Source organism: Nothobranchius furzeri, chromosome 4, assembly GCF_043380555.1.
Source record: "Nothobranchius furzeri strain GRZ-AD chromosome 4, NfurGRZ-RIMD1, whole genome shotgun sequence".
Taxonomy (NCBI): Eukaryota; Metazoa; Chordata; class Actinopteri; order Cyprinodontiformes; family Nothobranchiidae; genus Nothobranchius; species Nothobranchius furzeri.
In genome coordinates this window covers 86,005,582-86,020,669 of record NC_091744.1, presented here as the reverse complement: position 1 = coordinate 86,020,669, position 15,088 = coordinate 86,005,582, and the positions used below count along the sequence as shown (strand labels likewise).

The window sequence follows — 15,088 nt, the reverse complement described above, 5'->3', positions numbered from 1 at the left end:
ATGACAATACTCACCACAAGTATCACGATTTAAAACAGCTGATTACGGTTGAACCGATGGTTCCTGAAACTCTGAATTAGTCCTTTAATTCCTCTGAATGGTTAAGAAATTCTTATGAGGTTAAAATAATAATAATAAAAAGCCCACAGCTTCCCCCTCCAACAGATCCCACCTAAAGACCCGGCCGGGCCCGACTCTCATGACTTCGTCTCGGCTTGTTTTGTAAAAACGAGCCGCAACACTAAAATAATAAAAAATCAGAGCAGACACCAGATATTTAAACGCGTGGTTGTTGATGAAAAAATGAAACTATAAGTTTACCATAAATTTCAACACAGATTTCAAGACTTATTATGGTTTAAAAATATCTTTATCAAACAGATAAAATGTTAAAAATACCCCTTTTTAATGCGACAAACTCTAAATACATTTTTAAAGAGAGGAGAAATATTATGCATATTAAAATATTTGACATGGCGAGTTCGTCACAGAAAACTAAAAATTCAGATTGTTGTTTTTTTATTTTTATTTTTATTTACGGACATGATTTAAAGTTCTGTCTGCAGCTCTGCTGACCGGGTCTAGAATCCCGCAGCCGCACTCCAGGAGCCCTCCAAGTCTTTTAGTGTCTTCACACCAAATAAATCCTTAACTATAAAGAATCAGCTGATGCATCTGCAGCTCTGTGGACGGCTGCATGCGCGGAAGCTGCTCTGAAGGGTCCTGCTGGCTCAGAGGAACACAGTTTCACCTCTTTGTCAGGAAATATAGGAAAATAGAATATCACAAACACATGCATTCCCCACCGAAACAAAGAGCTCTGCATCATACCCGGCAGAGAGACGAGTCTGTTTTTGACTCCGTGTGTGTGTGTGTGTGTGTGTGTGTGGGTGTGTGTGAGAGCGGGTGTGTGTGAGAGTGGGTGTGTGTGAGAGTGGGTGTGTGAGAGTGGGTGTGTGTGAGAGCGGGTGAGCGCTCGCAGGCCCACGCAACTTCAGATGTGAAAAGGAGGTTTGTGTGGAACTGAAATAGGAAAATTTCCACTCAGTTTAAAAGATTTTCCCTTTCTTCTTGTTCTTCTCCATCGTCCTGTCAGGAAAAGCCAGACTGTTAGGATGCCATATTTGATCAAAACGTTTATTTAAGTCACTTAACCAATCAAACTTAAGATTTCTTACTTAATCCTCAGTAATCAATAACAAATTTAATATAAAAACTAGGGATGTCCCGATCCGATCACATGATCTGAAATCGGCCCCGATCACGTGGTTTCAGACTCGATCGGGACTCGGGCTTTACTTCCCGATCCAAGCCCCGATCCGGACTCGGATGCTGGGTTCAAATTACAGGAGAGCAACTTGGTTCTCCTTACAGGTTGTCGGGCTCCCCTGATGCCCTTAACTTACACACCCAGAAGGAGCACAGAGATCCAGTTTCTACCTTTATTATATTATTTACATGGACTCAGCGTAGCGGGGATTCTTTAGAGCAGAGCAGCAGGCAGACCGCTGATTATTCATCAACTCCAGCTGCGTTCTGCACACGGCCACAGTCACATGTTCCAAGTTTCTAAGTGGCGTCACCAAAAAATATATAATTAACACACAGTCGTTCGTGTCGGTTCATTTTCTCTCTGGTAAGTTCTGTCTGTGTTTGAGCACGACGTGTGGACGCACTCGCGCTGCAGCGCCCGTCACTGGCGCAGCGCACACTCCGCTTTTTTTGCGGTCAATAGATCAATTTGATCTGCTGGTTAAAAAGTTACTTGTGAGGTGAAAAAGAAGGAAGCAGGCAGGAGTTTTTCTGGAGGACTGGGAGATGCAGGAAGATCAGAGACAGACAGGACAGGAAGATCAGAGACAGACGGGACAGGAAGATCAGAGACAGACGGGACAGGAAGGTCAGAGACAGACGGGACAGGAAGATCAGAGACAGATGGGACAGGAAGGTCAGAGACAGACGGGACAGGAAGATCAGAGACAGACAGGACAGGAAGATCAGAGACAGACGGGACAGGAAGGTCAGAGACAGACGGGACAGGAAGATCAGAGACAGACGGGACAGGAAGATCAGAGACAGACAGGACAGGAAGATCAGAGACAGACGGGACAGGAAGGTCAGAGACAGACATGACAGGAAGATCAGAGACAGATGGGACAGGAAGGTCAGAGACAGACAGGACAGGAAGGTCAGAGACAGACGGGACAGGAAGGTCAGAGACAGATGGGACAGGAAGGTCAGAGACAGACAGGACAGGAAGGTCAGAGACAGACGGGACAGGAAGATCAGAGACAGACGGGACAGGAAGATCAGAGACAGACGGGACAGGAAGATCAGAGACAGACAGGACAGGAAGGTCAGAGACAGACAGGACAGGAAGATCAGAGACAGACGGGACAGGAAGATCAGAGACAGACGGGACAGGAAGATCAGAGACAGACGGGACAGGAAGGTTAGAGACAGACGGGACAGGAAGATCAGAGACAGACGGGACAGGAAGATCAGAGACAGATGGGACAGGAAGATCAGAGACAGACGGGACAGGAAGATCAGAGACAGATGGGACAGGAAGATCAGAGACAGACGGGACAGGAAGATCAGAGACAGACGGGACAGGAAGATCAGAGACAGACGGGACAGGAAGATCAGAGACAGACGGGACAGGAAGATCAGAGACAGACGGGACAGGAAGATCAGAGACAGACGGGACAGGAAGATCAGAGACAGACGGGACAGGAAGATCAGAGACAGACAGGACAGGAAGATCAGAGACAGACGGGACAGGAAGGTCAGAGACAGACGGGACAGGAAGATCAGAGACAGACAGGACAGGAAGATCAGAGACAGACAGGACAGGAAGATCAGAGACAGACGGGACAGGAAGGTTAGAGACAGACGGGACAGGAAGATCAGAGACAGACGGGACAGGAAGATCAGAGACAGACGGGACAGGAAGGTCAGAGACAGACGGGACAGGAAGGTCAGAGACAGACGGGACAGGAAGGTTAGAGACAGACGGGACAGGAAGATCAGAGACAGACAGGACAGGAAGGTTAGAGACAGATGGGACAGGAAGATCAGAGACAGACAGGACAGGAAGATCAGAGACAGACAGGACAGGAAGATCAGAGACAGACGGGACAGGAAGATCAGAGACAGACGGGACAGGAAGGTTAGAGACAGACGGGACAGGAAGATCAGAGACAGACGGGACAGGAAGATCAGAGACAGACAGGACAGGAAGATCAGAGACAGACAGGACAGGAAGGTTAGAGACAGACAGGACAGGAAGATCAGAGACAGACGGGACAGGAAGATCAGAGACAGACGGGACAGGAAGATCAGAGACAGACGGGACAGGAAGATCAGAGACAGACAGGACAGGAAGGTTAGAGACAGACGGGACAGGAAGATCAGAGACAGACAGGACAGGAAGGTTAGAGACAGACAGGACAGGAAGGTCAGAGACAGATGGGACAGGAAGATCAGAGACAGACAGGACAGGAAGGTTAGAGACAGACGGGACAGGAAGGTTAGAGACAGATGGGACAGGAAGGTCAGAGACAAACAGGACAGGAAGGTTAGAGACAGACGGGACAGGAAGATCAGAGACAGACGGGACAGGAAGGTCAGAGACAGACGGGACAGGAAGATCAGAGACAGACAGGACAGGAAGATCAGAGACAGACAGGACAGGAAGATCAGAGACAGACAGGACAGGAAGATCAGAGACAGACGGGACAGGAAGATCAGAGACAGACGGGACAGGAAGATCAGAGACAGACAGGACAGGAAGGTTAGAGACAGACGGGACAGGAAGATCAGAGACAGACAGGACAGGAAGGTTAGAGACAGACAGGACAGGAAGGTCAGAGACAGACGGGACAGGAAGATCAGAGACAGACAGGACAGGAAGGTTAGAGACAGACAGGACAGGAAGGTCAGAGACAGACAGGACAGGAAGATCAGAGACAGACGGGACAGGAAGATCAGAGACAGACGGGACAGGAAGATCAGAGACAGACGGGACAGGAAGATCAGAGACAGACAGGACAGGAAGGTTAGAGACAGACGGGACAGGAAGATCAGAGACAGACGGGACAGGAAGGTTAGAGACAGACAGGACAGGAAGGTCAGAGACAGATGGGACAGGAAGATCAGAGACAGACAGGACAGGAAGGTTAGAGACAGACGGGACAGGAAGGTTAGAGACAGATGGGACAGGAAGATCAGAGACAGACGGGACAGGAAGGTCAGAGACAGACGGGACAGGAAGATCAGAGACAGACAGGACAGGAAGGTCAGAGACAAACAGGACAGGAAGGTTAGAGACAGACGGGACAGGAAGATCAGAGACAGACGGGACAGGAAGGTCAGAGACAGACGGGACAGGAAGATCAGAGACAGACAGGACAGGAAGATCAGAGACAGACAGGACAGGAAGATCAGAGACAGACAGGACAGGAAGATCAGAGACAGACGGGACAGGAAGATCAGAGACAGACGGGACAGGAAGATCAGAGACAGACAGGACAGGAAGGTTAGAGACAGACGGGACAGGAAGATCAGAGACAGACAGGACAGGAAGGTTAGAGACAGACAGGACAGGAAGGTCAGAGACAGACGGGACAGGAAGATCAGAGACAGACAGGACAGGAAGGTTAGAGACAGACAGGACAGGAAGGTCAGAGACAGACGGGACAGGAAGATCAGAGACAGACAGGACAGGAAGATCAGAGACAGATGGGACAGGAAGGTTAGAGACAGATGGGACAGGAAGGTCAGAGACAAACAGGACAGGAAGGTTAGAGACAGACGGGACAGGAAGATCAGAGACAGACAGGACAGGAAGATCAGAGACAGACGGGACAGGAAGATCAGAGACAGACGGGACAGGAAGATCAGAGACAGACAGGACAGGAAGGTTAGAGACAGATGGGACAGGAAGGTCAGAGACAGACAGGACAGGAAGATCAGAGACAGACGGGACAGGAAGATCAGAGACAGACGGGACAGGAAGATCAGAGACAGACAGGACAGGAAGATCAGAGACAGACGGGACAGGAAGATCAGAGACAGACGGGACAGGAAGATCAGAGACAGACAGGACAGGAAGGTTAGAGACAGATGGGACAGGAAGGTCAGAGACAAACAGGACAGGAAGGTTAGAGACAGACGGGACAGGAAGATCAGAGACAGACAGGACAGGAAGATCAGAGACAGACGGGACAGGAAGATCAGAGACAGACGGGACAGGAAGATCAGAGACAGACAGGACAGGAAGGTTAGAGACAGACAGGACAGGAAGGTCAGAGACAGACGGGACAGGAAGATCAGAGACAGACAGGACAGGAAGGTTAGAGACAGACGGGACAGGAAGATCAGAGACAGACAGGACAGGAAGGTTAGAGACAGATGGGACAGGAAGATCAGAGACAGACAGGACAGGAAGGTCAAAGACAGACGGGACAGGAAGATCAGAGACAGACAGGACAGGAAGATCAGAGACAGACAGGACAGGAAGATCAGAGACAGACAGGACAGGAAGATCAGAGACAGACGGGACAGGAAGATCAGAGACAGACGGGACAGGAAGGTTAGAGACAGACGGGACAGGAAGATCAGAGACAGACAGGACAGGAAGGTTAGAGACAGACGGGACAGGAAGATCAGAGACAGACGGGACAGGAAGGTTAGAGACAGACGGGACAGGAAGATCAGAGACAGACAGGACAGGAAGGTTAGAGACAGACGGGACAGGAAGATCAGAGACAGACAGGACAGGAAGGTTAGAGACAGACGGGACAGGAAGATCAGAGACAGACGGGACAGGAAGATCAGAGACAGACGGGACAGGAAGATCAGAGACAGACGGGACAGGAAGATCAGAGACAGACAGGACAGGAAGATCAGAGACAGACGGGACAGGAAGATCAGAGACAGACAGGACAGGAAGATCAGAGACAGACGGGACAGGAAGGTCAGAGACAGACGGGACAGGAAGGTCAGAGACAGACGGGACAGGAAGATCAGAGACAGACAGGACAGGAAGGTTAGAGACAGACGGGACAGGAAGATCAGAGACAGACGGGACAGGAAGGTCAGAGACAGACAGGACAGGAAGGTTAGAGACAGACGGGACAGGAAGGTCAGAGACAGACGGGACAGGAAGGTCAGAGACAGACGGGACAGGAAGATCAGAGACAGACAGGACAGGAAGGTTAGAGACAGACGGGACAGGAAGGTCAGAGACAGACGGGACAGGAAGATCAGAGACAGACAGGACAGGAAGGTTAGAGACAGACGGGACAGGAAGATCAGAGACAGACGGGACAGGAAGGTCAGAGACAGACAGGACAGGAAGGTTAGAGACAGACGGGACAGGAAGGTCAGAGACAGACGGGACAGGAAGGTCAGAGACAGACGGGACAGGAAGATCAGAGACAGACAGGACAGGAAGATCAGAGACAGACGGGACAGGAAGGTCAGAGACAGACAGGACAGGAAGGTTAGAGACAGACGGGACAGGAAGGTCAGAGACAGACGGGACAGGAAGATCAGAGACAGACGGGACAGGAAGATCAGAGACAGACGGGACAGGAAGATCAGAGACAGACGGGACAGGAAGACAGGAAAATAAAAACCAAGAAAACAAAACAAAGTTCTTAACAAAATAAAATGTAGGTAGATTGATCCAACTACACGTGTGTACTTGTATGAAGCAATAACCTATCAGCATGTAGTATTTATATAGTTGATACATTTCAGATCATCTTCTAAACTCCTCCCATGCCCAGGGGCGTATCTAAGCATTTTGGGGGCCGAGGCAAAATAGACCCCTGCCAGGTATTTTAAGTTGAAGGGCTATCTGTTTTTATATTAGACTTTTTATATTTGCAATAAAGTCCAAAAGTGAAGAATTTATGTTATTTATTACTTGGTTGTTCACGCCACCTCACAGAAGTGATCTGTTGTTAAAAATTAAAATAAAACGTAATTAAATGAAAAAATAAGGAACATTCTGGAACTGTTTCTTCCTTTTTTTATGTATCAAAAGAATCGGATCGGGACTCGGTATCGGCACATTCTCAAAATCAAATGACTCGAACTCGGAGGCAAAAAAACCTGATCGGGACATCTCTAATAAAAAGTAAACGATACAAAGCTGCAGTAGTGTGTGTGTGTGTGTGTGTGTGTGAGTGTGAGTGTGTGTGTGTGTGTGTGTGTGTGTGTGAGTGTGTGTGTGTGTGTGTGTGTGTGAGTGAGTGTTACGGACTTGGAGGCGTCGAGTTTCTGCTGCTCCAGGATTCTTTGCTGAGCCTCCCAGTTGACCTTCTCCTCCTCAAACACTCGTCTTTTCTCCTCCAGCTCCTTGTACTGCGCCTCCAAGTTTTTCTTCATTTGTTCGTGGCGTCTTTCAAGCTTTTGGATAAAAACAAAAACTAAATCAAAGTGAATGTTCCAAATATGCAAACAGATGAATGTCTGTGTGGATTCATGAGTTGTTTTACAGCGAGACTTTAAAAACAATAAAAATAAGAACACAAACAGAATTTTTGGATCATGAAGACAAAAAAGCCAAAGTGGAAGTTTTTTAAGTCACCCAACCTGCCTTGTGGGTAAACTCTGGTTTCACCTGCATCTGAGTTAAGATTTACCTCCGCCTCTGAATCCTTCAGCTTCTGCTTCTTCTCTTTCACCTTCATCTCAAACACCTGCTCCATCTCTGCCTCCATCTTCTTCATCTTCATCACATGCTCCCTGCGCTCCTCCTCCATCTGAGCCAGAGGACTCCTGTAGGTCACAGAAAGGAGGCGGGGCTTAGATTTTCAGCCTAAAGGAACTGATCTGGAACTCAGATGTTTTAAACTGGCTGAATAAACAGTTTTTTAAATAAAAAGCTTGATTCTGATCTCCAAGTCCTACTTTGTGAGCTGTCCCTTGGTCTTTGAGGTGTCCACTCCGTTACAGGTGACAGCTGCTAGTTTCTTACTGCGGTAATTCTCATAATGGACGTTGTTGGTGACGTCCTTGAGATCCTGCATGTGGGTTCTATTGAAGGCGACGAGAAAGAAAGTCTTACAAAAACAGAAAATTGTTCTAAAAGCTACGGAACACAGAACAATTTAGCATCAAGGCTGATAAATCCATTGAACTTTAAAGGGACTTTACGGACTTTTGAATTTTTATGCTCGTGATCGCCCCCTCAGGCCAAAACGGCAGCTTCAATAGTAGGCTCGTGCACGAGGCGCGCATGCTGTACGTGCACACTCCTTAATGAAAATAACAGCTGAGACAGTCCCGTGTGTGTGTGTCTGTGTGTGTGTGTGTGTGGCTCGGAGGACAGAGGACAGGAGAACACGCAGCTAATTAATTAAATAATGTGGTTCTGTAGCTTTCTCTTCAGCACAGCCGACAAAGGTTTATGATGGGTCAGTCCTCCTGCATGCTCAGATCATTCCCTTCCCTTGCTTTAAAAATTGTTCCAAAATGAAAGTTGAACCCACATCTTTTTTTATCTGTGAATTCAATGCCGTTCGGCGAGTCTCAAATAAAAATTTGGACATCTTACTGTAAAAGAATAAATCATTAATGTAAAAAAGAAACTCTAAATAAACTATCTTCACATCCAGAATCAAACCCAGGTCCTCTGCATGAGAGTCAGACGTCTTACTAGGTGAGCTAAATCACCAGTGACGTCTTTTGTATCTGTAACATTTATATCCTTGATGACAGCTGAAACAACGTCAAACCAAAGAACGGTTCGGAGTGAAAATGTCTATTTTGTTGCTAATTAGCAGGAAATATCTAGAAGAAAGTTGTACAGAAAGTAGCTAAGGGTCCTCAGAAATGTAGCTAGCTTTGTCACTAGGCGTTAGGAACAGCGACAAAGTGGCACTGCCTCTCTCTCTGCTGCTAAAGCTACGGATAGCAAATGCTACGGGCGATGCCTGAGCGTGAACGCGCATGAAGCAGCCTGCTCGACCCGAGCATCTCTCTTTTTCTGTGATTTTACAGAAAAACAGGAAATCACAGTAAAAATGCCAGGGCTCATCCAACAGGACCAGGGCATTGCAGGAGAATGTATGAAGAAGACATTTATTATTTCTATACGTGTTTTGGCTGTCAAACTTCCATAATGCCCCTTTAAGGTGTTAAACACTGAATGCTAGTTTTTTTTACCGGATCAACATGTTGCGCAGCACCGTGAAGTCGCAGTGTTCCCCGTTTTCCACTGAAACACAGGAAAAGGAAGAAAAAGAGCCAATGAGAAGCAAACATTAAAAACGATCTTTACTTTGAGGCAGAAATCACTGCAGTAATGTCAGCAGGGTGAGAGCAACACTCATGTTATTTACGGACTGTGGCTTGAGTTAACTACACGAAAAACATCAACACTACTCGTGTGTTTAAACATGTAACATTCATTCATTCATCAACAATACAGGGAGGGGCTCACTTCAGGTGTTTCATAAGCAAAAGAACAGGTGAGGTTTGAGATCAGCTGCTGTGTCAGAAAACAGAAGGAAGAGATTTCAGGTCGTGATCAGACAAACCGGCGTCACTCTGACATTTTCTTTGTGATTCTGAGCTTCAGACTTTTGCTGCTTTTCTGGTGAATTGGACTAAAAGTCTCACAATCTGACTTTAAAGGTGTATTAGAATGCATTTTATATGGAAGTCAGTTTAAAGTGACAGTGTGTATTTTTCCTGCCAATAGGGGGCAGTATATACCTAAATTGTAGCAAGCAAGCTGCAGGGGCAGCAGTAGCACAACAGGTTGAGTGGGTTGTCCAGTAATCGGAAGGTTGCAGGTTCGATCCCGGCTCCGGACAGAGAACTCCACTGTTGTGTCCTTGGGCAAGACACTTAATCCACCTTGCCTGCTGTGAATGTGTGTGTGTGTGTGTGTGAATGGATGAATGATACACTGTAAAGCGCTTTGGAGTCCTTACTCTGCTTTACAAGTGCGGGTCATTTAACGTTTATATTTGTGTTGGAGCAAGACCTAACCAACGGATGCCCATTAGGGTCAAAAAGCCCTGGGAAGTGCAAACTTCAGCAAAAATAACAACAACATAAAACTCCCTTTCGTCAGTGGCAATGAGTGCACGTGTAAAACAATGTTTATGGGTGGTGAAAGTTCTGTAATCATTGTTACAGATTAGTAAATGCATTTTGTCCTGAAGGGCTCCCGTAGAAGGAAACATGACGCCTAAAATGGCGTCGCCCAGAGACTTCACTGTCGCTACATGCTTGCTTAGTATGAGAATTGCTATAAAGACACTAGTCAGTGACTCGATGCAACCTGCAGGGTTCCTTATACAGGAAACTTTTTACTGACTGGCTTAAGCCGGGCGGACACTGTGCCACTTTTTCACTCGTAGCACTCAGCTTCAGCTCAAACTGTACGACTTCCTCGCAGAGCAGATCTCACGAGTCACGTGCTCACACTGTACGACCCAGTCCTCGGATGCGACCTGACTGCTCACGCTGTACGTCTGGTAGCAACACGTCGGCCCTAAAAATATGCTAAAAATAGCAGTTTTTACTCAACACGTGATTTGCCTGTTGTCCTTCGGGAGTGCTGCAGGAGGACACACAGGGATTTGTGGGGGTTGGATGAGGAAAATGAAATAAAGAAAGTAAATCTGAGTTTTGTGATCAGTTTAATTTGACATGAACACGACAAACACGCTTTCTTGACAATCTTTAAACGTGTAGAAATTAAAACGAACAGCGTGTGTTAATTAGGGAAATAGCGGGGAGCGGCGTTGATGCAGGACTGCGCATGCGCCGTGAGCGGTTCTGATACATTTTGGGTCGCAGCTGCTCGCAGCGCCGCTTCAACAGTGCGATATCCTCACGAGGGACGAGCGAAATATTAAACACGCCAGAAGTCCGTGCGAGCTCACGATTGCTGATCGGTAGCTGGTCACGTGGTGTTAATCGCCTCTCGTAACCCCCTGTACACTACACGACCGCTCGGCGCAAAACTCGCCCCGATGTCGTGGATTCTCGCACGACTGGAAAATCGTCTCAAAAAGGTGAAAAAGTCGCACAGTGTACGCCCGGCTTTATTGAACTGACCTGTACTGAAATGTTTACTGTGTGAAGGTCCTTGAGACGACTCTTGTTGTGATTTGGCGATATATAAATACACTTGAACTTAACTGAACTTAGACCCGCTCCCATGTATTTTTGGCCAGATTTCTGCGGTCATATGTTAAGAAGCCGCCAATGTTTTTCAACAGCCGGGCATCATTTCATTCATTGTCAACAACATTTTGATGGATATTTCCAGGAATTAACGATCAAAACTACACACAGTTACTTTAAATGAGTAGAATCGGACTCACGAGAACCACGAGTTTTGTGTTTCTGAACCCCCCCCGTCTGATCACAGCCCATCACTACTGGACCCACAGATGCTACACAGAACAAACAGCATTCTGGGTCAAACATCAAACTGCTCTGGAGGTTGGGTTAAATGGTTGTGAGTTCTCACTGGGACAACGAGGACAGGGTTAAGAGGTCAGATGGGATTCTGGAAAACGAATCTGCTCAGGTTGTCTGTGGTGGATCTCCAAGCCTCCTGTTGCTGCTCACTGATCAGCTCCCAACCGCCTTCAGCCGGCCGTCTCCACCAGTGCAGTGGATGAGGACTCCTTACCATTGATGAAACTTAAGCGATCCCGGCCCCTGGCCTCCAAAACCAGCCACTGACCTCCTGTCTCTTCTAGAGGAGGGAGCTCTGACGGAGGGGAGGGGTACGGCATTTGAGTTACAGTCTGTGTCCAGCGGGTAGGGGTGGGGTGGGGGGGGGGGCTAAATCTGGGTCTGGAGCAGCTGGGTTTGTTACGGCTCAGACTCGGCCCAGATTTGGCCCGGATCAACACCATAACCTGCACGTGTGAAAGCTCATGTTAGGTCGGGGGGGTTGGATGGGAGCGATAAAAGGAGGATCTGTGCATGAGCGTCAGGGCGAGCAAGCTTCAGTAAGGCCAGACGAGCTATGGGGGGTCAAGGGTCACAGGAAAAAAACAACAACAACTAAGATACATGTTGTAACTGAGAAGTTTAACTATTAAAGGACAGAAAACACCTGATTCCCACTAACAGACCCCCAAGCTTGTTTACAATACAGTTAAGAGTCAGGAACTCGTTGCAGGAAATCAGGTGTTTTGAGTGGTTTTACTTCCCGATGGTTAATTTAGGCTGTGATGATGTTTAGTGAAGAAGAGTGCACTCAGCTGTTTATATGAACCATGCAGAACTGTTTGTGCTGGATGTTTTTTAAACGTTTAACATTAAAATCTGAAGGAATGAGTGGATATTTATGACCCAAGCTGCATGGTACCTTAAAGGTCTCGTTCACAGGGGAACCGTGTGGTGCTTGTTCCTTCTGAAATACGACTGATCACTGAGTTCTACACGCACGCTGAACATGAACACTTTCTTCTATTCACCTTCACCTTCTATACATTAACATCACAGGGAATCTCGTCTTCTACCGCCTATTCGGGTCGGGTCGCAGGGGGCAGCACCCCAACTAGGGAGTTACAGACCGTCCTCTCCTCGGCCACCTCCACCAGCTCCTCCTGCAGGACCCCAAGGCGTTCCTAGGTCGACCAGGGGGCCTCCAGCCGGCAGGACATGCCTGAAACACTTCCCTGGGGAGGCGTCCAGGAGGCATCCTAACAAGATGCCCAAACCACCTCAACTGACTCCTCTTGATATGGAGGAGCTGCGGCTCTATTCCGAGTTTTTCCCGAATGTCTGAGCTCCTCGCCCTATCCCTAAGGCTGAGCCCGGCCACCCCACGAAGAAAACTCATTTTGGTCGCTTTTATCCGCGATCTCGTTCTTTCGGTCATTACCCAAAGCTCATGACCGTAGGTGGGGACTGAGCGGCAGATCGACAGGTAAATCGAGAGCCTTGCTTTCTGGCTCAGCTCCTTCTTCACCACGACAGGGAATATTAGCATTAATGACCACACCCACCTTGGCTTGGGACCGCCCAAGAACAGGAGAGAGCAGAGCGGGTCTCGGCTAGTAGAGCTAACCATTAGCAACCCCACAACATGGTGGAACCCGTCTGAGCTTGTGTTACTTGAGGAGATAAAACATCAACATTGCATTTACTACCCAAGGAGGAGTGAATGGAGGCAGCAGAAGAGTTGCGTTTCTGTTAGCCAATCAGAGATGAGATGTTTGCATATCATGAATATTAAGAAGTAAGATTTTTTGTTCCTGCCGTTTTCTGCCTCTCACTCCTCGGACTAACTTCAACTTCCTGAAACCGGAGCATCAGAGCCTTTTCTTCACAGAAAACGACACTGTTCATTTCAAGCCTAGAATCTAAGCCGTCATTTGCTGACGCAAAATAATCTTCTTTTCATGCTGATCTAGCAATGCTCCATTAGAACCTCCGCAACCCCGGACCATACTGTGGCTGGCCAATCACGTTTATTTTCGTCTTCTTCCAGAATAGTGTGGCAGACCGCCCCACTGACTGACATCCGCAGTGGTCCAGTCTCAGCGCTCTACTGGTTTGGTGGGCAAATCACCGTGCTCCATCAGTCAGGTGGGCTGGATGTTAGTGCGACTGAATGAAATTAAGATGCAACAGATCTGTAGCGGTCTGATCACACTGCTCTATTGGTTTGTTGGGCCAATCACAGCACTCCGTTAGTGGGCAGGACGTCACCTAAAAGACAAAGATGGCGACGGCTTGTTTGAAAGACAACCGTAGATCCCACCCCACGACTGAGAGCCGTCAATGGTCGTGGCTAGACTATAAATTCACATATATAAGATGGCTTGCCAGGGAAACTAGAGACCACAGCAAATGTGTTTAAAAACGAGTGAACGAGACCTTTAAATAAGCCGTTCCATGCTTCATCTGAAAAACACAAATTTACCAGTAACTATACATGAACCTAAAGCAAAGCATTAGCATGTCAGACTCCAGTCTTTGATCCGGTCATACAACAAGGCGCCACCTTCACCCCCCCCCCCCCCCCCCAGGGCTGCAACAACGAATCGATAAATTTGATGAAAATCGATTACTAAAAGCGTTGGCAACGAATTGCGGCATCGATTCGTTGTGTTGCGCAACTCTTCCAACTCTTGCTCTTTAAGCTGTTTAACTTGGACCAAGCATTTTAGGTCACAGATAGGTGTAGCTTAGGGTCTCTGTCTATACACCTTATAAGACAATTTAGGTGATGGCATGTTGTTTTTCTGCTATTGAACTGTTTTCTAATAATGTTGTGTTTAATAAAGTGAAGAAAGGAGAGAAAAAAACGTTTCCCTAGTAGTTAAAAAAAATGTCCCCATGTAATCCAATTAATCGATTAATCGTGTCGAGACCCCATCCGATTCATCGATTATCCAAATAATTGTTTGTTGCAGCCCCCCCCCCAACAACACTCAGCTCCACTCACATTGTAAGAATCTGAGCTGCGAGGTGAAGAGCCGTAATGCTGTGATGGTGGGTTTGATGCCCCCGGAACAAAGAAGGGAACCGCAGAGTTAGAGTGATGGTTCTGATGCAGGTGCAGCTTCAGCACCAAACAGCCTTTACGTTCTCTCCATGACCGTCAACAGCATCAGACCTGGGACAACGTCTCCAATCTGTAACCACTGCATTTCACTCAGAGTGATCTAATTTAGACTGACTCTTGTCAGGTGACCTGAAAAAGCTGGGAAGATTCCCAGGGAGATCTGGGAACGTGATTAGTGGTCCTGAAACTTTTAAGAGTTTAGGAGACTTTCAGTCTAAAGCCCAGGCCTGATAAGAGCATTGGTTTGACCATCAGCCTAATGATGAAACAGCAAAGCAACAGAAAAGTGGAAGAGGAGGAGGAGAGAGGTTAAGATCCTGACAGGAGGAGCGGGAGGTGGGTTTTTATTCCAGGCGAGAGGTGTGAGGGTAAAACGATGAGAAATCAAGCAAAAGATGATTTCGTTTACCAAAAATGCCCTCTGTCAGTCATGGAACAGAACAGACGAAGAAACAAGGGGGAAAAGAAAAGAGACAAGAAAGAATGAAACAATGAAAGACTGATAAACGGTCAACCACA

General features: G+C 47.4%; 1 protein-coding gene across 2 annotated transcripts in view; it reads right to left on the bottom strand.

Annotated features, from left to right (window-relative positions):
* Positions 1–481: 481 nt before the first annotated feature.
* The window catches only part of septin15 (septin 15), a 58,454-nt gene continuing 43,847 nt past the window's right edge, over positions 482–15,088 (bottom strand). For both annotated transcript variants that reach the window (XM_015965315.3, XM_054733453.2), the window contains exons 9-13: positions 9,184–9,235; positions 7,927–8,052; positions 7,659–7,794; positions 7,277–7,422; positions 482–1,089 (exon numbers count right to left, since the gene is read on the bottom strand). In XM_015965315.3, the coding sequence (XP_015820801.1) occupies positions 1,050–1,089; positions 7,277–7,422; positions 7,659–7,794; positions 7,927–8,052; positions 9,184–9,235 (500 nt within the window). In that variant the 3' untranslated portion in view covers positions 482–1,049. The remainder of the gene's footprint in view (positions 1,090–7,276; positions 7,423–7,658; positions 7,795–7,926; positions 8,053–9,183; positions 9,236–15,088) is intronic.